At 38.8% G+C, this 21,399-nt stretch overlaps 1 protein-coding gene across 1 annotated transcript in view; it reads left to right on the top strand.

Annotated features, from left to right (window-relative positions):
- Nucleotides 1-21,399, top strand: part of FBXW11 (F-box and WD repeat domain containing 11) — a 58,526-nt gene that overhangs the window by 17,360 nt on the left and 19,767 nt on the right. The window contains exons 2-5 of the mRNA XM_009710505.1: nt 4,597-4,659; nt 5,744-5,969; nt 15,486-15,672; nt 16,494-16,584. Coding sequence (XP_009708807.1) covers nt 4,597-4,659; nt 5,744-5,969; nt 15,486-15,672; nt 16,494-16,584 — 567 coding nt within the window. The remainder of the gene's footprint in view (nt 1-4,596; nt 4,660-5,743; nt 5,970-15,485; nt 15,673-16,493; nt 16,585-21,399) is intronic.

The following is a 21,399-nucleotide window of genomic DNA, read 5'->3' as shown; positions in this document are numbered from 1 at the left end:
TCTAGCAGTGTTGTCTGCCTTGTTAGGTACTACTCCTGCAACTTGTGTGTCTTGTCCCAGTTCCCAGGATTACTGCTATCACTTCTATAATTGCTCTCTCGATACTGGGATTAAAACTGGATTAAACAACAAAGCTGCACCATGCTGTTTCTCTTCAGAGTCAATTAGGTGACTAAAGGCACTCCCAGATCCTGGAGCATGGTGCAAACCCAAGCGTCGCCTGCCTATAGCTAACAGAAATCTGGTGGAAATCTGGTTAGCCCGTAGAGGTTCGGTAGATTTCTGCTAGAAAAGATGAAGCTTTTTTCATATATCTGATGAGCAGGTGAGCCTGGCAGGCTGTGTGTCATTCATCTAGAGAAGAACGTAGGTGCTTTTGCACCCCATATCGTACAACCGTACATACATGGAGCTATTATGCTTGGGACGCCAGTTATAGTTGCTACCAGGTATCTAAGGATCTTAACTGAAATTGTGATTTATGAAGTTTTCTAAAACCTACAAAATTTTTGCCTTTGGGGATCATTCATGTTTGTTTTTATTTTGGAAGCTTTTCATAATCTCTAAAGGAAATGAGCTTTATGTAATTATGCTTATCAGTACCTCTTTCTTCCCAAGTAACTTTTGGACCTGTTTGCCATGTTAATCTGCATCTTGTAGAAATCCCAAAGACTTGTGGTATTGTGGAGCAGAAAGACTAAAGAAAGATTGAAGTTGCTGCGGAACTAGGCGAGGAATATGGGATGCAAATCTTCAGGAAACAAGCTTTTAAAATTCTACAGCTTGTACAGCAATTTATAAATTTTACTGCCACTGCTGGTTTTACTGTTAGTGAAAATAAAGACAGAGGCTTTTCTCAGTGTAACTTTATCCAGTTCGGTTATAACAACTATAAGGCAACGGAAAACATCTATGCTTAGACCCATTGTTATCGCTTTGCTGGTGCTGCCATTCCCAGTAGGGGATGGAGAGTGCTTATTCCAGGCTGACTAATTAAGGAATGACAGCTGGTTGCAAATAATCATTCTGCTTTTGCAAGAGCTGTGAGCAACTTAACAAGAATTTCTGGAAAAAAAAAAAACGAACGAACTTAGAAACAGGATTAACTGGCAATATTTAGAAGCTGTGCTTCCACTGTGAGAAGCTGCTAGGCTCTCGTGTTTGTGAGGGTGAAAAATGAAGGCTGTGCTTTCGGAGTCTTCAAGTGCCAGTCAGTTGTACTGGGGGCTCATGGACTTGCCAGAGTAACTGGAATGAGAGGTCATTGTTTCTACCAGGTCTTGATGCTGTTCAGCAGCAAAGCTGCAGGGAAATGGAGTGAAGTCCGTGTTAATGCCACTTTAAAGCTACTTGGGAAACCTGTGGAGACAGCCAGCACGGTGGCTTTACGTAGAGGGTGGGTGGGGTAAGCAGCAAGGTACAGGTTGAGAGAAGGGAAGAGTTGAACTTGTAGATGCCTATCTTTCTTCTTGCACAAGAGCTGGAGGCCTTCCTGAGCAAGGGCTAGTGACACCAGCTGTAAGGAATTTTGAAGTTCTTCTTTTGCCAAGTGTTGTGGATGTACAGGACAGATTAGAGTTGTCTGATTGCTTCTTCCAGACAACAGGACAGGATCCACCTTGCTCATCTTTTAGTTTTTGATTGGTAGGCTTAAGTGGTTTAGAGACACATTATAGTCTGAGTTAGGATGTACGTGATCTGGGGAATGACCCCAAAAATTAAGTGTTTAAGATGGAAGTAGAGCAAATTTATTAGGAAGAGAAGATATAATAGGGAAACCAAGCTATATATTTGGGAGCAGAAAGGGAAAGAATGAAGGATTAAAACCCTCAGGCTGTAAAATATAGTAAGAAAATGAGGAGTGAGTTTAGGATGGGAAAAGAGAGAAAATGCAATAAACTCTGTAGTAGTAGGTACCATTAAATTAACACAGCTACCTACTTCCTGGTTAAATACATCAATACAATGTTAAATTTCCAGCCTACAAATCAATCTGGGTAGTCTGCCCTCACATTCATGGCCCAGACATTGAGAGGACATGGAAATACCTCTCAGCAGCAGTACTGCCTGTGCCAGCTTGCCCGTTTGTGAATCTAAGACATGGTCATATTAGCTAAGACTCTGCTCAGATGCTCTGAAGGAAGAGGGACAAGTGGAGAGGGGCAGGAGAAATGCAGTGCTCCTCCTTCTCCCTTGTATCAGTGGACATGCCAAGGATGTAGCATCTCCCTAAAACCTGCTACCCATTTTTTTTTTTTTTACCTAGGCAGCAACAGAGGCACAGTAGAATTGAGTAGGTGCACACCAAAAGCAAAAACTTGCTCTGCAATGTACCTAGTGTGGTAGTGTGATCATTTTGGTGAAGTTTGTGCCCTTGCACGCTTTGTGTTACAGTGCTGTTCTGCTATAGTTTTATTACATGTTGCTAGAATGAAAAGACATAACATTAAGGAGTCATTTCTTAGCCTGTGTCCCAGGGAAAGCTGGCAATGATCTCTGAGATGTTTCCCAATAAAGGAGCAGAAGAGAGCGACAGCAGAGTCTCGTCGTGACGTACTGAAGGAAAGTTAGGTTGGGGCTAAACTGATATAATGTGGGATTTCTGCTAAATATGCTGATCCAAGCCATCCGTGTTTGATATTCTCAGTGAGGGTTCCTGTTCCTTCCTCTTAGCTCACAGGATCGGTGCATATATTTAGCCTTCAACTGCAAAAGGGGATGAGATCTTCCTTACTGATTTAAGGATGTACTAATTGAAAACACCGTTAAGAGCGTATAATCACTGTAATGAGTATTTCTACACATTCACATTTAAAATAAAATAAAAAAAAAAAAAACCCTCTGCATAATTCCCTAGAGTCATGTTTGTTTCCCAGAATAGTTTTAACTGGTGCGGACCAGTAGGATACCAGTAAGTCTGTGGGTGATTTGTGCTCCCTCTCGTGGCACTGTGCGGTGGGAGAGCATCGTTCGCACATCGTGTGCACATCAGCGATAGTGCTGGTTGCGAACAGCCTGTAGTTAGGAATAACTGGAATGGCCCTCGAGAGACTAGGATTTTGAAAATGTGGACAAGTGCGGTTTACTTTTCCAGTGTTACTGTTCTATGTATGTCCAGAACCACTAAAGTATATGTACCTGTGGAGGAACACAAAACCTTTATTGCTTTTGTCCTGTTTGGGATTCCCCACTAACCGTGTTCTGGGCTTGTGTTTGTCATTGTCATGTGCGTCATGACTAGATAGACTTGGGTTTTTCCATCACACAGTGGACATAGGTTTTATAATGTAATCTTTTGGCTGTGTGATGCATGTTTTTTCATACCTAACTGCAAGGCAGAAAAAGGTTCAAGGTAAAGTTCAGACTAGGCAGTGTGGTCAGGCAGTGGAGGAAGGCTTGCCTATAGGGGTAATACTGTTAATTTTTCAAGTTTTCTGGTTTTGATACAATACATCCCCTATGCGAGAAAGAGGAGGAGGCGAGCAGTGAAGCTGCTTGAAGCTTTTGATGTTGGAATAGTGTTTTGAATGAGGGCAGATGTAGTTGGCAAGGGGTTAATCCATAATCTGTGATGGCAAGAGTAAAGGAATTATGTGACTTATTCCATCATGTGTTTTACTTGAATGCGTTGTTCTGAGTCAGCTGATATAGGGGAAGAAGGCTGAAATAAATCCAGACAATGTTTTAAGACATTCAGTTTTTCATGATAGCCCTCTGCCAGTTGGCCGGTGTCTCTTGGGCACGAATGATGGGGAGGACAGGGTTGGTGAGAAGCTCAATGGGCAGTAATTGCCCAGCTGTGGGGTACCAATGAGTAGGTAGAAAGAGATGGTAATTGTGGCATTGACAGCGAAAGGGAACAGATAATTAAAAAACAAAAAGGGAAGAAATGAGTGAAAGATTTTAAAAAACTGAGGTAAGCTCTAAAAGAAACATTTGCAGCTGAATGTTTATAGAAATTCTTACGGCTCTCATTCTCGAACAAACAGGAAGAAAACGGTAGGGAGGAGCAGTCATGATGTGGGGAGAGCACTGGAATTAAGTCAGGGTGAAGAAAGATGGTGACTGCCAGGGGTTATAGGACACAGGCTGGGGCAGTGAATTACCGAGATGTTCTGCAGAGAAGGTTCTCTCCTCCTTGTGGTGAGCTAGAGCTGGGGAAAAAAAGAAACGATATTCTGTGGCATGTAAGTAGTGTATAGTGATTTCCCCCCCCAACTAGATGTATGCAATTTGACTTTGGCAGAAAGTGCTAGTTGATTACTTTGACAGGTTTAATTACTTTGGTTTGAGTAGGATGAAAGTGAATTTATTTCCTAGTGAGAAAAGCATTGAAAGGCTGCATGAAAACCTGTCAAAGGAAATTGAAGAGGGGTTGGAGCGTTATCTTTACAGTAAATGGAATTGATAAACATGTCAGTTAAAAGGGGAATTTATTTATAATACCCAGGTTTTATGGCAAGAAATCTTTGATAATTCCATTCACTGGGAAAATGAATTTCATCTGTTCAGTTGATTTGCTTTTTCATAATGCTTGTAGAGCAAGGAATTGCCATAGAATGAAAAATTGAAGTAATAATTCTTTTTATTTCCTAGAACACGTCAGTAATGGAGGATCAGAATGAAGATGAGTCTCCAAAGAAAAATACCCTATGGCAGGTAGGACTAACATTTGTGTAGAAAGCGAGTTGGCATGATTTTAGATGTTCCTGCTTTTGAGAAACTTCCAAATCTTGCATCTGCATAATCATCCTCGTATGTAGTCGACTGTATCATCCTAAAATTAGCTCAGCCTTCAAGTGAAGGATGATGCCGATGAATAATACTTGAGAAATTACTAGATCTTCTCAGGTTTTGTAGTTTGTGCTGACCTTGAAAGGACAATTCTGCGTGAAGGGATACTTAAGAATACGGTTCAGCCTTTCTGAGCATGTGACTGTTGTTTAAAAGGAAAAATTCAACACCTTCACATGTCAAGGAGTTGCAACCAATTTGCTTTGAAGAAGTTTGGGAACATTTCAGAGAGCTGACAGTTGTTCCCCAGCAGCCCTCTTGGTCTCCTGAAGGGCTCAGAAGAGCCTGACATCAATCTTTGGTTCTATTTACTAATTAGCAGTAAGTCCTAGGGTGGTGTTCTTGTTGCATCCTTATTTGTAGCTAAAGCTCCCAGGATTTTAATGATGTTTTCATGTGGATGTCCCAAACATTGAAATGAGCTATTTTTCAAAAACAAAGCAAGCCCTTTACAGTATGTAATTCTCAGTTTTTGTTTATGGACAGGCAGTTCAACACTGACATGAGAGTCTTGAATTTTTGTGTTAATTAGCGTATTAATACCCAACTTCGGTGTGTCTCTAAACGTTTATTATTTTAACTGCTGGAACCTGAGTAAATCATTTGTGGAGGCAGACTGCTGTATGCAGCAGAAACCACTGGTTTAATCTGGAAAAGTTTGTTCTAAAAAGAATTAAGTTCCTTGCTGTTTAAATTGTAAGAAGCGTAGGGGAATTCAAGTCTTTCAGTGTAAGAAGTAACTTATAATTATGAGCAAAGTCCTTTCATTGATCTTTATCTCTGAAAGATGGAATTTATATGGAGTAACTCAGCTTTAAGAATGTGTTTTAAAGTTTAGTTTTGTTGATTATTTCTTTGCATCTTCTCACATATTCTTCTTCGGGAGTGTTCTTATAAAGCTGTTCCTATTGTTTATATTTAAATACTGATACTCCTTTTCTAAAAACAGATAAGTAATGGAACTTCATCTGTGATTGTCTCAAGAAAAAGACCATCGGAAGGAAACTACGAAAAGGAAAAAGACTTGTGTATTAAATATTTTGACCAGTGGTCTGAATCAGATCAAGTGGAATTTGTGGAACACCTTATTTCACGAATGTGTCACTATCAGCATGGACATATTAACTCTTACTTGAAGCCCATGTTACAACGGGACTTCATCACTGCGTTACCAGGTAAATTATTTTACAAGAAGTGCATTTATAAATATTTCTCTTTTGTTTAATACTTCGGGTATATGTGAGCTTTTCAGAATATCTTCTAGATCTAGATTGTCTCGTATAAATAAAGTGATACTTCCTGGTCAAAAGAAGGGCGGGAAGGTAGCTGAAGTCGTTCACTTCTGTGATTAATGGAATTGGCCACTGGATGCCAGTGTTGTTCCATGTAAAAGTAGTTGGAGCAGCATATCCTGAAGAGTAGTTTGTGCTTAAATTGGAAGCGAGTTGTTGCAAAAGTTGTACGTCTGCAAGCTCTGATCTAAATTCCTTTTTCATACGAACCCTATAGGTGTAGAAAACACTATAGAGGTGTTTTCATTTGTGAAGTCTTTATTACATTTTAGTTGTGTTCTGAGTTTTCTAAATCTTAAATAAAAAGCTACCTGCTTAGATGAGTAAATCTAATTTGTCTGGCCTTGTTACTGACTCCACAAACACTTGTGGATTTTTATTGTATAGTCTAGCCATGATTTCTTCCTTCAGTTGCTCAGAACATCTTCTGCCACCGGTCAGTGTAAACCTGTATCAATAGTTTGAATATGAAATCTGTTCTTGCTGTATGCATTTCTTCAAAAAAATACAGAGCAGTAATAACTAGGTATATAGAATCTCTAGCTTTCAGTCTCCTGGTAAATTGTATATATTTTTCCATTAATTTCTGGATTTTTGCTGCTGGGGAGAATGATTCATTTGATTCTTTGAAAGGTAAATGTGTGGACATTGTTTCCAGAGTGGGAAATAAGCACGAAATAAGTGATCAAAATGTTGTGTTTGCCACTGGCAGTATAATAGCACAGGTTGGCACCTACAGTTGAGTGTAGGCATCCCAAGAATGCCAAGACACAACAGTGAACGTTGAGGATGGATGAGGAGGTGATACAAATAGTAAAAGGAATTGGAAACTGGTAATTTTTTGGGCACAGGGACCACTGATGTAAAGTTCCTTTAAAGGTTAGTTGTATTACAAGCTCTGAAGCTTTTGTAGCTGTTGGGGTGTTTAGGTGGTCTTGCATGCATGGACTTTCCTCATATCTGCGACAGAATACTGCTTGGATGTTAAGGATATCTGTTCTCTGTAGTGCTGCTATATTTTCACAAAATCTGGAGGAATTCAACTTTTGGATGATGGGGGGGATTTTTGCTCATCTGTCAAGCATGGTTGAAATGAATTTCTTAGTAGTTGGAGAGGAATGAAGAACATAGAGTAGGACACAGGAAGTGATACACGATTTCGTATGTGCTCTGTTTTCTTAAAAAACAGGCTTAAAAATGTGAAAGAAGGCTATGAAAGGGAGGGGAGTGTCCTTTCCCCCCACACCTTAGTTTCACAGAAGCTCTTTTATAGAAGACTTAGCCTGTCTGGCCACACACTTTAAAATATGCTCCTCGTTTAGAGTAGTAAACTGACACTTACACCACTTTTGTGTATATAAATATATATATGTTTGCAACTTTTGTTGTTTTTTTTGCAATGTCAATGCTGGGAACTGTTCCCATACTCAGCCTTTCTTGAAGTTAATGTGGTGTGTGAAGAACATCTGTATAAATTTACCCAAGAACTTAATCTGAGCTGATTGAAATCAATCCCATGTTGGACTAGCATCACATTAAAAGGTAACAGTGAAGTACTACCTTTTTAAAAGATAGTTTCAGTTCTCTTCAAGAAGTAAAATTCTTCTGTTTTAAACAGAAATAGTTTCTGCTTGCTACTCTCCCTACTGATTTTATACTTGTGTGAATGGGGGAAGAAGTTTGTGGTATCTGGCTTCTGTTTGATTCAAGGGGAAAAAAAAGTGATAATTGTGGCGTGCTTTTCTGTAAGTGGTGGTAGAATGTTTAGTCTGCAGGGTCTGTTCTTACAAGTTGGGTTGTGGTTGGGCTCTTTCCTTTACTGCTAATCATTGTCGTGGAATATGGCTAATATCGTATCAGCTATTGCAAGTCCCATTGATAAGAGTGACTCAGAAGCCTATACTCATTGTTTTTCTACATCTGCCAACGGTGTTTCCTCTAGCATGTCAAAAACAACCTTCAAAAGGCAGTGGTCTATAATAGCATAATTGCAAGAATAACTTATGTCACCTCTGTGCTTTTGATTCTCCTAATTATCTTTAAGATGTTAATCTTAATATTCCTTGCATGGTCTCAGCCAGCTTTGTCCCTTTCCTTAAACTTTGACCCTTGAGCACTACCTTGTCACCCTCGATTAGGAAAAAAAGTCCCTTCCAGATCTCTTTTGTGTGATAAAACTGGGAGAGAACTGTACACCATCAGGCAAGTAAAACCCTGTCAGGCTTCTTTTGAAATTTGTTTCTAAAATAATGAAAGTCTGTGCAGTTGCATGATCTAAGTGACTGTTTTGTATCTGATGTTAGTCACTTTTATAGAGTTGACATCACACATTTGGGTTGCATTTTCATACAAAGTGATATTTACACATTGAGCTTTGAAATCCCTGTGGATTTTAATTGTTTTAATTTATTATTGAAATTCAACCAAACCTTCATCTGGTACCTATAATCAACCACAGCTGTAACATTTCACCATTTTCTGTAAAACTACAAAAGCTTTTGTAGAAGCATAAGAGTTGGGCGTAATGTTTTTCTTTGAAAAGCGTACCCATAAATGCTAGATACATTTTGCTGAAGAAAATTGATAGGTTTTAGTACCTGTTTCAGAAACTGTTTATAAAACTAAATGCTCACTGTCTTTTAGTATAAAATAGGTATATGCAGCTATTTCAGGCCTCAATGTGTCTTAAACTTAGTCCTGCATGTTGTCTGAAATAATTATAGTGGGCCTATCTAAGTATGTGTGCGTTGGACCTGTTCCTACTATGTTAATTAGGGTAAATACTTCACTTCTTTTTGACTGTGAACAATTTAAATCTGTGTACTTTTGCAAGCAGCTAAAAAAAAATCTTAAGAATAAACTTGGTGGCAAAGCATTTGTATATTTGTGCTCAGTATGCAACTTTCAAGGTGGTGTGTGTTCATAGAGGATGAGATTCTGATGTTAAAATATGACAAAACACTTGAGTTTCTGACTTTTCAAAAATCTGGTTTTAACTGTGACCAGTGTTATACAGAATTGTGAAAATTATGCATCTTAATAAAGGGCTTCTAGTAATTTGCAGTTGATCCTTAAAACTCAGTGAAATACTGGCTTCATAATGAACATGCTGTATGTGTTAAAAGTGTGCAGTCCCAGATTGATGTGCATACATGTGTATGTTACTGCTGTTGTGGAGATGTGGTGGCTGATTGCAGTTAGCTTTTATGGAAAACCTTGGTTTAGCTCAGTTAAACATTAATGAGCATCTGGTACCAGGATTAAACCACAAGCAAGAGTCTGAAAAAACCTTGGGTTAGTGAAGTAAACAAAAACAAGCTGAGCACTTGTCACTTGGGTTTTGTCTCTCCGAACATTTGGTCTGATAGTTCCATAAAACGTCTTTCTGCAGATAGGCAGTCAAGTCTAAATCTTCTCGAGAGCATTCCTAACTTGCAGAACACAAAAGTCACCTTAGGAAGGAAGATTTTCCTTGTAATTTGAGTTTATTTGGAGATTTACTCTCCTTAGGAGCCGTGTTCTAACCCTGTCTCTAAATGCTTGGTATGTATGTTACAGTGAAATGATTTTTTTAAAAACTGGATTTTGAGAAGGACCTGAATGTTATTAGCCTGATACTTCTGAGTTCTGCATATGCCACAGAAAGGCACCAAACGCATTGTAATACCCAGTCCCCTTTGCACTCTGGAGCGTAGTCTCTGTCGCACCGTTCCCCGAAGTGGAGGAGAGGCTTTGGTTCAGGATGCTGGGGCCAGCTCTCCAGTGGCATGGTGAGTTTGGGACCTCTCTTTGTCTGAGGAAATGGCATTAGTGACGCCTGGGGCCTCTGCAGCGGTTTGCCAGCTCTTCACCTCTGCTTCAAATTGTCTTGTCGACAGCCAGAAATGGCAACATTGATCTCTCCAAGAAAGGCTTAGCTTTTGGATGAATTGTTGATGGTACCTTGATCATTCTGGTTGCATTTCCAGACTTGAAGCATGAGAGGTGGCTCTGGATCCAGATTTTTGCAACTGCTTTTCAGAGGATTGTTATTGCTCTTTCAAATGCAGTTGTGTGGAAGACTGAACAATTGAAAAATGTTCCTGCTTTGTCATGTATCGTTTTTCTTATCAGTTCTGTGTACCTGCATTTAGTCTGGAGAACTATCTTTTTTAAAAATAGTATTTTGCAAGGAAAAGAAAACTAAAAGCAGTTGGACATAAGCTGATGAATACACACGTTGTACTACTCAGACATCATATTAATTTCTAAATGGGAAGTCATAAAACCATGGACTTCAACAATCCTATGTTTGCCTCGTGCTAAAAGGTGTTAGGATAGAAAGCAAGACCTAGTGCGTGCTGTCTACCATCTTGACTGTGATCCAAATACTTTTTCTGTGCTCTCCAAATTGTAATCTAAATCAAATTCTTCTGATACTGCTTAAATGACGTCTAGGTTCTTACTCACACAAAGGATTTAAAATACAATATGGATTTCTAGTAACGGAATATGCTGTATGCTGCATATGAAACTCCTAAAGGGTTTGTCCTTGGTTCAAAAGCACTTGCCTGCCTTCGAAAAACAAGTGATGTGGTACTCCTAATGCTGAAAGGTATTTCAAGTTCCACTCTCAAGCTGACCTGTTCAGTGTCTTCTGAAAGATGATACAGATATGTTAGAATAGGGGGAAAACCCCAAAACCACCACCATCAAAACTACAGAACCATGCACATGTTGAGTTCAAAGGATGCTTTGCAGTGGAGCCCTTTTATTAGGTGGGTTATTGGTAACTTTACAGCTCCTTTGAGTTCTCATCTCTCTTAGGGGAGGATAATTATTTAGTTTGTTGCCAGGAGATGGCAGTAACAGATAAACTTTTAAGATACTATTTTGTACATTAATACCGTTTGAACATCTTCTATTTGTCTGCCACTTTCTCCCTTGGGAATTGTTCATTTTACATCTGACACGGTTGTGATCTTTACATTTCAAAAATTGCTGAAAACTGTAAGCAAGGTGTTAGCAATATATTCCAAGTGCCAGCATGGCTACTTTGTCCCATAACCTTTCTTTACGTACGTTGTTGAAATAAGTGGGAGAGTTACAATTTGCTAAATGCTCTTTGACTAAAAGCATTTGAGTTTTCCCTCATCTAAGAAGGTTAGTATACATGTGGTGATTGTTTTACTAAATTATGCCAATTGGGCAAAATTGCACTTCTCAACTTTGGAATGAGAAAAGCATCCAGTAGATGGGTACCTGTTCAGCGTGGATCCTATCATCCCATCTTTTACTAGAGATAAATAACGGTGTTTTGATCAAAATGTGCGTGTGGACAGCTGTCCCTTTGGCTGTACAGGCAGTTTATTTGAAGAACTTTAAATCATTCATTTGCTCATTCACCTGCAATCTTTCAGATGCACAAGTAAAGAATTTTACACCTTAAAAATGCAGATGTTGAAAGATTTGCCTGTTATCACTATATGTTGTGCTGCGGGCTTTTTTGGAACCCAGACATAGCTGGAGTGTGTTTTCCTTCTAACAAAGGGGAATTAAGGTCATCTGAAAAGGTTAGATTGATGTGTGCCTCTGCTTTTCTGCCACGCCACCGCTGATTAAAAATGCCTTTCACACAGAAAAGATGGGACAGCATCCTTGTATCTCTGGGAGAGCTGGAAGCTGAAAGTCGATGCAGTTGTCATTCTGCCACATTTTGCAGAAATACTGTTGGCATCAGGGTGTTTTCCTCTCTTCTTAATTTCTGGATCTGGTGGTTTAACTGTGACCTACTTTGTTTATCCCTAATTGCTTCTAAATTATTCCAAATTTTGCATTCATTCATTTTTATATTTAATTAGTAACCTTGAAACATAGTAGCCTGATATTGGTTGAACTAAATTATCAATTGTGTCATTCATAGCACTATAGTCTCCTTTATTACCTAATGATTTGACTAAATATCCCTGTGTGAGGTAAGTACTAATACACCTTTAGCCCTGAACTATGGTACACGTGCTGGGGGATAGTGAACGCACTAACTTAGTACTCTGGGGAGGGGAGGGTCATCTAAGCTCAGATGGTATATAATGGCTGTTGAAAGAAAAATAGTGCAGTGAAACGGGAGCCTTAAACACCTTTTATATAGGAACCTCAGTGTACTGCTCTTACTCATACAGAGTTTGCAATTATGGTGGCTAATTGCCATATCCTCTGCAGTCTTTGCTTTGGGAACTGCGATGCTTTATATAGAAAATTCTTTCTCTTCAAAATGTAATGTGCTCTGTGCTGAGAAAATATGTAGAGGACTGCATTGTGCGATTACAGCATTATAGATGTACTAGATAGTCACTTGCTTTGTATAGGCTGATCTTCCTTTGAACATGGCTATTTTGTACTGAAGTCTAAAATAATTGTTAGATCTGTTCTCTTTAAAACATGGTATGTGCCCTCTTCACACCTGTAACCTTCAAAATCAGAGAAATGCCTACTCAGCGGACCTGTTTGTTTTCTTTACTTTTATCTAGCCATGTCCTCCACTTTGCACAATAAATTAGCTTGTCTTGATACCCAAGGATTCATGATTTTAAACTAACTCTTAAAAATGGCCTTGCTATGATTATATTTTCTGGAAAACCCTTGAGAACTGTTTCAAATCACCTGAAGTCACAGTAAGATAAATGTAACCTAAGTAAACAGTATTTAGAATCTCAAAGTTGTTATTTACTAGTAAGGTTGGGATGTGGCAGACTAGAAGACCACCTGTACAATGTATTGAAATGCCCTCGTGTTGTCTTCAAACTGCTGATGTAGGAGATGGTGTGGCTTATGGACATGGTATTGTTAGGAGAGAATTTGCTGGTTTGGAAGCAGTTTGATTTGAGACCCACCAGTTATTTGGACCTTGTTACATTTCAGTTATTTGAATCTGTTGTTATGACTGGTATTGAAAAAATGATATAAACTCAACTTACATTGTAGGAGCTTTCACCGTTCTTTAAAGCCTTTTTATACTTCTCTAAATTACGTAGAAGAAATGAACAAATCCTCTCAACTACATGTATTGGTTCCTCCTTTCTATTGCTGTTCATTTTCATGAAGGCCATGACAAATTTAGTGTGCAGTGGAGGGCTACATAAACACACTTTCTTAATTCTTTAAAAAATTAACAGTAGTTTCTTCATTCCCCCCCACCCCCTTCTGTCTTCCCCCCCCCCCCCCCCGACTATTTGAAGCCTGAAGTAGGCTGTCATGAGATAAAGTGGAAAATTAAAAGGTCATCATCTCCTAGTTGGAAAGATTTTTTTTTTTTTCATGCTTGGCCAACTGGCATACATTAGTCACGAAAATGAGGTTATTCTACATCTCTGACTTAGTGGAGTTTTTGGGAAAGCAAAATTGCAGGTCCTTTGAAATAAGTAACAGACTTAGCAGCTTTTTTTTTTTTTGTGGCACCAATGACACTGCAGTTGGAATAAGAACAAGAAAAGTTTGCTTGCTATTTTAAGTTTAGAGCATTTATATTATCTAAGTGGTTTCTATGTATGTACCTTTACTCAAGTACCATCACATTTGTAAATCTAACACCCTCAGCAGGAGACAAGATCTAGCCAGAGACCATAAGCAAATGCATGCAGCGTTCCACCTGTTTTATGTCATGATAGATCTGTGGTGGCAGCTTACTGTGTATTCATCATCTTTATTGATGTGTTTACTCTTTCTATCAGCTTCAGCTTAAGTACCTAGTGCTTTTGGATAAGTATTAACTGATATTTATGAAATAATATATTGCAGCACGTTGCCTTACACAGGCCTGGATCAATGGGCAGGACCCCAATTCTGGTATATTTGAACTTCTGCTGGTGTGTTGAGTGCATTTAATATGTAAATCTAACCCTACCATGGTATAAAAGGATCATAGGGGTTAATAAGCTGCTTCTGATAGCTAGGATCTTCATGAGGAAAGTCAGTGTTTCCCCAGTCCCCTAATACCTATTGCTTGTTGACCAACATACCTTAGGCTGCAGGTGAAATTAGAGCACAAGAATCACCCAGGTAGATGTTGTTTCTTGGATGTCCACGTACAGCCAAAGGGATGTCGTTTGGAGTAATGTGGTTTTACTTGGGAGTTCTCTTGTGGTACGTTGCTGAACTCATTCTTTGACCCAGTAAAGCCAGCGTCATCAAATCGGCAGTAGGCAAAGTCACACATTGCTCCGTTGCCATAGAAGGTAGTGTGCCTCAAGGGTGGGAGGCCAGCAGATGCGGGAAAGATGCTAAGATCGTATCTGTTCACGTAGCTGTTGGAATACATTGGGAAATCTTTGTGAAGCTAAACTAAATTTAGTTTGCACTGGCATCTACGGTGCAGAAGCTGAGCTGTCACCTTTTGTTGTTGAGAGTCATTGACTCCTGCTGACCCTGAGGTTTCTTAGCTGATTCTCGTGCTAGAAACAATTGCATCCATTGGCCCCCAAATAAATGCTGTATTGAATGTTACAGTCCAATTTACTCAACTTGAAGTTGTTTCAAAAAACTTATATGTCTTGAATTTTTCTTTAGCTGAAGAGAAGCCTGTAAACCTCCAGGTTCTGATAGAAGTCATTCAGTAATAATTTCTCTAAGTATGGAGGCTGGTGACGGTAAACCATGGATCAGGGTAACTGCTGTAGATTTTAAAGCATCATTTGCAATAACGAATTATTGTCAAACTCATTCTAATTGATTTCCCCTTCCTACACCAGGCTGCAGGGCATGATGTCTCTGGCATATGCTCTACCACCAAAGTCCTGAACAAAATTCAGGAGTGGACTTGCCACCTGCAGGTTATAGAAAGAACTTAAATACAAAAAATGGCCTTGTATTCAATGCTGGAATTTTTTTTTGCAGAATCTTTGCTCGTGCTTTTAGTGGATATGTCTGCATTTGTTCCTGTGGAGTCCTGTCTTCTGCTGAGTTGAATTATCTCTTGTTATATCTAAGGGAGTAGTAAAAGAATCAGTATTTTGATTTTGCATTACTGCTGCTTAGTGAAGCATCTGCTTGAAGATGATGATCTTTTTGGACCACGTAGCCCAATGTATAGGTGCTCAAAAAGTCCAGGACTCTGTGCCCAGAAGAAGCCAAATGCTTTCTGCTGCTTGCATACTATGCTCAATTTTGGCTTATGCTCATTCTTATTCTGTGGAAATGGGACAGGCCAGGAGGCAGACTGTACTAGGAAAGGAGTAAAGCATTAGAGATACTTTGGTGTACCTGCTTGGATTAATTTGTAACTGGTGCTTCTATGTATGATAATTTAATTATCACATTGCTCCAGTGCCTTAAAGCTGCGTTGGCTTTCTCTGAATGTATTGTAAAGCTTGTTTAGTAGTTTACTGTGAAGTGATTGACGTTTTGATTGCCTTTGTTTCTTTGTAGAGCAAGGCTTAGATCACATAGCAGAAAACATCCTTTCCTATCTTGATGCCAGATCACTCTGTGCAGCAGAGCTGGTATGTAAGGAATGGCAGAGAGTCATCTCTGAGGGAATGCTATGGAAAAAATTGATTGAAAGAATGGTACGCACAGATCCGCTATGGAAGGGACTGTCAGAAAGAAGGGGTTGGTAAGTACCTTAATGATAACTAAATTCACCTTTTACAGTGGTCTTTACAAATTTCCCTAATCGTGCGCTCTGCCCAAAAGTAAGTGTGTAGTAAATTGGTATCACTGACATCCTTATCTCTACTATGGACTAGTAGAGGTAGCTACGGCAAAAGCTGTCAGTTCCCGTTTCTACTTTGGCTTTGTACCTTGTTCTTTTGTGCACCGGTATCTTTCAACACTTGCTTTCTTGCGGTAAGTCTGTCTGCAAATTTGTAATTTCTGTTTTGCAGGAAGAACTAACAATTAAATCAGCTCAAAAACTAGCGAAAACATTTTTTGCAGGGCTTTTTCTCAAGTGAAGTATTTCCAATTAAACTTTTTTTTTTTGCTTAAAATGTAATATAGCCAATTGGGCTGCAGAAGTCCCATCCCTCAAAGGAAAACAATTTGTTTGTGGCAATGGAGCTTTTCGATCCTTTACGAGTATCTGAAGAGATGAGGTTGTTCTGCTTTAGAAACCTGTTTTTCTGTGCTCTCTAGTGGTGTGCCTAAGAAAATGCAAGGCATATTGTAAAGAGCAAGACTACAACACCCTGCTGGCTAAAAGCCTTATGAAGCAGTGAAGCCTAATTTGGAAAACCATAAGAAAAACACCTGTTATCTTTTTAGTCTTGGATATTTTAAATACAGCTGCCGAATTGGAAAGTCACAAGGGTTGTAACGGCAAGCAAATATTCTGTGAGAATATGTCATAAGGTTTTGTTCTGTGCAGATTTTGAATTCCTTTAAAGTTTGAATTCTTTGCGGTACATTGAAAAATATATTTCTGATTCTTTCTAGGGATCAGTACCTGTTTAAAAACAGACCAACAGATGGCCCCCCAAATTCATTTTACAGGTCCTTATACCCAAAGATAATACAGGATATAGAGGTACGTTTTCTGATATATAATATCTGCAGGAGAAATGATGTTGCCTATTGATAGTGTTTCAAAGGTAGTGCATGTTGGAGCAATGAAAGCCTATCATATGTATCTGTATCACTACTGCTTTGTGAGCTCTGACTTTTCAGACAATGTGAAAAACACCCTCAGCAACTTGCTGCCGCAGTACATGCATTAACTTTAAGCGTTAACACCATCATTGTTGCATTTAAAGATTTTTGGAACTCTTCTGGGACTATGGGTTTTAATGAAATAGCTGTTTTAGGACACACACTACTCCCAAGACAATTCCATGTATTGCTGAATGTTCTGGTATATTGGTTACACTCATTTAGAAGGTGATCTGAGGGTTAACGCCTTAGACAGCAGTCATTTAAAACATTGCTCATTTAGTAACTTACTGCTTCTAAAGTGATGACTTGCAAATACAGCTTTCTTCACCATATGGGATTTTCTCCCCCTCCAGTGATTTGATGAGAACAATAATCAGTCCTACAATGATAAACCCTGCAGATAAGAACTGCAGAAATGACTATTCTTTTGATACAAAATTTTGCTTATCTTGCTTAAGGTTTACAAAGTTGGGCTTGCTCACTCATTTTAAAATGTTTCTGATAAATCAGGATCATCGTAGTATTCCGCCTACTGGCAGAAAATCTGTCTTGCTCAGTTTGCTGTGTACCCACCATAAAACTCTTGAGTTATACCACAGACTGTAATGGATTTATTTCAACCACGTGATGGATGTGAAATTATTGGTCTGAAATTCGTTAGTGGGGAAACATGTGTTTTGATGTTTAAGACAGATGTGAGCTAATGGAATCATTCCGCTGTGGCAAATGTGAATTTGTGTTGCTTGGCACTCAGTAAACAAAATTATTCAGAACTCTTAACCTATCTTTAAAATGTATCTGCTGGAAAACATAATCCAATTTTCAAATATTTTTTTATAACCCTTGCTACACCATTTATAAACATTTAAAGATAAAGAACTAAGCATGAAATATAACCTGGGCAAAATAAGATCAAACTTGGTATTTACTTGTGACCAGAGTGATACACATTTTATTATTTGAAGGGAGAGGTCTCCTCCCTGTAAGGAATGACAGAGTGATATTGCAATGACAAGAAGTCCATGGGATTAAGGAGAAGTCCTAATGTGATATTTTCTTGCTTTCTGCAAAATTCTGGCATAGTTCAGTAAAGAACATGGGCAAAAAGCAGTGTGAAAACCTTTGTGTAGAACACTGAAAGAGTTCAGCATTATTATAACTCACGTTTTAAAAGTTATTCTTCTGAAACTCATTTGTTTGGGTATAAGTGGAACATACATATAGAATGCTTATTATCAGAGATGGAAGTATTCTTTAGAGATGTTCTGAGGACTTTCTGAGGCCTTTTGAACTGTCATGATCTGCTATTTAATACTTTGATTCTTTAGTTACTGTAGACTTGCTAGTACAATGCACAGAAATGAAGTTCCTGAATTGGACAGTTCTTGCTAGTATGAAATAAGTAGGAAAATAGCAAAACCTTTATGCTTCTGTCATCAACAATATCAATATTAAATGTAAAAAAATTTTCAGTCTCTGAGTATTTGGGAGTGAGGAAAGGGTCTGCCACTAAAAATATATTGTGGTAATGAACATGTTTCTTAAAAAACTAAATTTCATTAAATGAACAATAAATATATTAAACCCTCAAATGAGGAGAAAAATTTGCACTGCGCAGCCTGAAAAGTAAAGGCTTATCTATTCAAAATGGATAGAAAAAGGCACTGGTGTTTGGAAGTCAAGAAACACAGATTTATAACACTCTTTTGAACCCTAACTTCCTTTCAGAGTTTCAACTCATAAATTTGTTTTTCATTATATAATGCTGAGGTGGATGATGTGATAAATGTAGAATATGCAGAGTAAGGGGTTATTTCGTGACAAGCTTTGAGATGGAGCTGGAACGGTAGAGCGTGCTGTATGTAAAACATGCCATGCCACTAGTACTTAAAAATAGTAACGTGAGTAATGAGCGTGGGAAAAGAGTTGTCTTTCCTGCGGTGTAAAAAGAGTAAACTGTAAGCTGTTGCCATAGTTTCTGCCCATTCCAAACTGCCTGACAGTCCAGCTACTTTTACATACAACTTCTGTAGTTTCTGTCTAATGCTTATATCCTTAACGATGTTAAATATTACTGGGGCATGCAGGGAACTCCTGTATGTCTCAAACTTAGATGGCGGGAGGCAAGAATAGAGACAGAGGAATTAGGGCTGTTCAGGGAAAAACTCCTGTAGTTCTGTACTTTCCATTTCATGCTTGTGTCTGTAAACCTGTGAAAAACCTTTGGTCGTTAGTGGTTGTCAGATCACTTGGGGTAGAATTTAAGGTATTGGCAACTAACCTCAATGCTATCCGTGGCCCGCGGATGCTTCGGTAGAGCAGTAAAAGCTGAAAGGAGCCAGGACCTGTCAGCTGTGGGTTCTTGCCTCTCAACTCCACTTTAGCACAAGTAAGTGTAAGCCTCTGTTTGCCCAAATTCAGAAAACAAATGCATCTTTGTTCGGTCTTCTAGAGTGGTGAAGTCTCTCGTTGAAAACTAATGGCTACTTCCAGAATCATCACTGCTCAGTTTATACAGGCAGCGTGTTTCCCACTCCTCATTCTTCGAAATTGCTGAACCTGGAGCGGGAAGGCAGAAGGACGGGGGTATTGTGCCACATCAAATTTTTCCCCATTTACATATTTCCCTCAAGCCTTCTGAAATATTGCTCTTTTCCAGGTTTCCAACCTGGAGTGGGTTTAGTGTTTCTGCTAGTAGTCAAGGGTCCAATAATTCTTATACTTCCAAAAGTCTATTACAGTTTTTCTAATAAATCACCCTTTAAAGCACTTTTCACAAATTGCTTCCCTAAAGGACTGTCAAAAGAAGCTTTTAACAGTGTTTAAAAAAACGTGGATGGTGAGTAACAGTAACAACAGAACTTAGCTATAAGATTAGGAGCACTTCTTAAGTTTTTCTTCCCCTTATTCTACTTTTAAGCGTAAAGTCATGTTCTCCCTCAGTTTCATACTTTTGCCGTTCCTTCATTTTTCAAAGCAATGTGCAGAAGCTCTTAAATAAGACTTTCATCTTAGCTGTGATGAAGAATTTTGTATCGCTGAATGCCAAAATGTTTTTTCTTCAAATATTTGCCTGGACCTTTAATAAGATCTTCCTGTTTCTATCAGAGGGTCAGAGTTTAGGGAGCTAGTGATGAGCCAAAGGCTACCATATTAGCATTTATGTGATTTTATAAGTATTTTTATAAGACGTTTATCTTGTGTCCAAAGGACTTGATTTTTTTTTTAATACAGCAAAATATATTTGATGTAACACAAAAATCTTGTCATTCAGTATTTTACCTGTGGAGCACAAAGATTAACCAAATTCTGCTAGACTGTTTCTAATGATAAGAGTTATTAATTTACTGCAGCTGGTACCAAATTGGGTTGTGGGTAGAGATAAGCTCAAAGGAGAATGTGCACTCTCTCCTTTGGATTGACTGACAGAATTTGAAAAGCAATCTAAAACCTGAATTAACAATTGGAAGAAAAAATGAGGAATGATAAATAGCAAATTTGAATTCTTTCCCTTGGGCTCTATTTGCATTTTGGGTCAAAAGTCCATGCAACCACAAAGTGTTGTTAGCTTGCAAGGTAATACAGGCAATGATTTGGCAAAGTGAGATTCCCTTGCTTCTCTGAAAATTTATTAGTGCCAATATCTGTTTATGTCATGCCAAACACATTTTAGGAACATACTGTCACTTCTGAAATCATTGGATTTGAAAATAAGGGACACTTGGAGATCTGAAACCAAATTCTTGGAAAGAGGTAGCTACTCTCCACCTCCACTGTGAAGCCAAATATTTAATTAGGTTTCATTTCACAAGAGGTGGTCCAGTAACTTTAAATGTCTCCAAGTCAGATGTTGAATTGCCAGGCTTCTTTAGGAGCCTTGTTTAAAGGGAAAACCTGATTTGGGGCTTATCCTAGAAAACCGAACCTGGGTTTATGGAGATGATTTGGTTGGTGTGGAGTGTCCCGTGCCCGGGTGCAGTCCCAAAGCGTTGTGGGGAAGGTCAGCTGTTTTAACCGGACTCTGTTAATCGGCACATTGCCAAGATGGGAAGTTTAATACTGCTGATTCCAGAACCCCAAGTCCCTGGATTTTTTCCATATTATTTGTGAAGCTTGGCCAACTATTCTGTTTTCCCCTCAGGATTAGCACAAGTATCTATTTCTTGTGATGAGTTGAGAAGACTTTTCATAAATGTTTCCCTTATCTGTAGGCTCATGGCAAGTGCCCTCATCTTGTTTCCATGGAGACTTAGGTCCACCTAATTAAGATGAGAATTAAAATGTGATTTTGCTGAAGACTTTAGGAGAATGTGGCACCAGGCCATCAGATAAACACCATGTGTTCTTCTGAATTTTGAAAAAGTTTGGATATTAGGACTGGAACTGAAATTTTAAAGCCTTGGGAAAATCTGAAAAGGGGAAAAAGTCAGCTCTCGCCCCAAGTCACTGCCAGCATTGGGAGATCTTTGTTTATGGAAGTTGCAGTGTATAATTTCTGAGAGAAATAGGTTTGTTTAGCACTGTTCTAATTATGATGCTGGAGAAATTTTATGTGCATGTGTGGGGAGAATCTGGTCAGCATGATATGCCTAGAAAATTTTTCAGCCAGCCTTTGAAATCTCTTTCAGGCACTTTCCAAAAGGCATTTCTCAAAAATGGAACTGGCCAAGGAAAGGAGAGGCTTTTGAGC

Source organism: Cariama cristata, unplaced genomic scaffold (genome assembly GCF_000690535.1).
Source record: "Cariama cristata isolate BGI_N322 unplaced genomic scaffold, ASM69053v1 scaffold25851, whole genome shotgun sequence".
In the NCBI taxonomy this organism is placed as follows: Eukaryota; Metazoa; Chordata; class Aves; order Cariamiformes; family Cariamidae; genus Cariama; species Cariama cristata.
This window is presented reverse-complemented; position numbering and strand designations above follow the sequence as displayed.